The sequence below is a fragment of the Nematolebias whitei genome, unplaced genomic scaffold, assembly GCF_014905685.2.
Source record: "Nematolebias whitei isolate Nwh7 unplaced genomic scaffold, NemWhi1 Nwh_scaf_604, whole genome shotgun sequence".
Classification (NCBI taxonomy): domain Eukaryota; kingdom Metazoa; phylum Chordata; class Actinopteri; order Cyprinodontiformes; family Rivulidae; genus Nematolebias; species Nematolebias whitei.
Genome location: NW_023619149.1, coordinates 1 through 1,984, shown reverse-complemented (window position 1 = coordinate 1,984; position 1,984 = coordinate 1). Strand labels below are relative to the sequence as shown.

The window sequence follows — 1,984 nt, the reverse complement described above, 5'->3', positions numbered from 1 at the left end:
AAGCACCAACAGCTACTCTAACAACCACAACTCAAGCACCAACAACTGTAACTGCTGCACTAACAAACACAACCCAAACACCAACAACTAGATCTGCTACACCAAAAACCACAACTCAAGCACCATCAACTGCAACTGCTACAACAAAAACTACAGCTATAGCACAAATAACAAGTCAAGCACAAACAACTGCAACTGTTACACCACCAACAACAAGTCATGCGCCAACAACGACTGCTACACCAACAACCACAACAGAAGCACATACAACTGCTGCACCAACAACCACAACTCGAGTACCAACAATTGCAACTGCTACACTTACAACCACAACGCAAGCACCAACAACTATAGCTGCTTCAACAACAACTACAACTAAAGCACAAACAACAACTCAAGCACCAACAACTACAACTGCTGCATCACAAACCACAAGCCAAGCACCATCAACTACAACTGCTACACCACCAACCACAACTAAAACACCAACAACAAGTCAAGTACCAACAAGTAAAACTGCAGCACAAACAACCACAACTCAAGCACCAACAACTGCAACTGCTACACCAACAGCCACAACCCAAGCACCAACAGTTACACCAACAACCACTACTCAAGCACCAACAACTACAACTGCTCCTACAACAACTGCAACTAACGCACAAACAACAAGTCAAGCACCAACAACTACAACTGCACGACAAACAAGCACAACCCACGCACAAACAACTACAACTGCTCAAACTGCTACACCAACAATCACAACACAAGCACCATTATCTAAAACAGCTACACCAACAACCACAACTCAAGCAACAACAACTACAACTGCGACGCATTCAACCACAACGCAAGCACCAACAACTACAGCTGCTACTTCAACAACTACAGCTAAAGCACAAACAACAACTCAAGCACCAACAACTACAACTGCTACATCTCCAACCATAACTAAGGCAACAACAACTACAGCACAAACAACCACAACTCAAGCACCAACAACAGCTACACCAACAACCACAAGTCAAGCACCAACAACTAGAACAACTACACCAACAACCACAAATCAAGCACCAACAACTACAACTGCTACAACAACAATCACAACTGAAGCACCAACAACTGCAACTGCTGCACCAACAACCACAACCCAAGCACCAACAACTACACCTGCTACACCAACAACCACAACTCAAGCACAATCAAATGCAACTGCAACACCAACAACCACAACTCAAGCACCTACAACTACAACTGCTGCAACTACAACTAAAGCAAAAACAACAAGTCAAGCACCAACAACTAAAACTACTGCACAAACAACCACAACTCATGCACCAACATCTGCAACTGCTACACCACCAAAAACAATGAAACCACCAACAACTACAACTGCTGTACCAAAAACCACAACTCTAGCACCAACAACTACAACTGCTACTCCAATGACCGCAACTCAATCGCCAACAACTCCAACTGTATCACAAACAACCACAACTCAAGCACCAACAACTGCAACTGCTACACGAGCAACCACAACTCAAGCACCGTCAACTACAACTGCTACACCGCCAACTACAACTAAAGCACCAACAACAAGTCACGCACCAACTACAACTGCAGCACAAACAACCACAACTGTAGCACAAAGAACCACAACTCAAGCATCAACAACTGCAACTGCTATACCAACAACCACAACTCAAGAACCAACAACTACAACTGCTGCACCAACAACCACAACCCAAGCACCAACAACTACAACAGCTACACCAATAACTACAACAGCTACACCAACAACCACAACTCAAGCACCATCAACTACATCTGCTACACCATCAACCACAACTCAAGCACCATCAACTACAACTGGTACACCAAAAACAACCACAACTCAAGCAACAACAACTATAACTACTAAACCATCAACCACAACACAAGCACCAACAACTACAACTGCTACACCAACAACCACAACCCAAGC

At 44.1% G+C, this 1,984-nt stretch overlaps 1 protein-coding gene across 1 annotated transcript in view; it reads left to right on the top strand.

The window, feature by feature from the left end:
- LOC119429347 (putative mediator of RNA polymerase II transcription subunit 26) overlaps positions 1 to 992 on the top strand; it is a 2,394-nt gene extending 1,402 nt beyond the window's left edge. Inside the window, exon 2 of the mRNA XM_037696992.1 lies at positions 355 to 992. Within this exon, the coding sequence (XP_037552920.1) occupies positions 355 to 951 (597 nt within the window). The 3' untranslated portion in view covers positions 952 to 992. The remainder of the gene's footprint in view (positions 1 to 354) is intronic.
- The last annotated feature ends 992 nt before the right edge of the window (positions 993 to 1,984 follow it).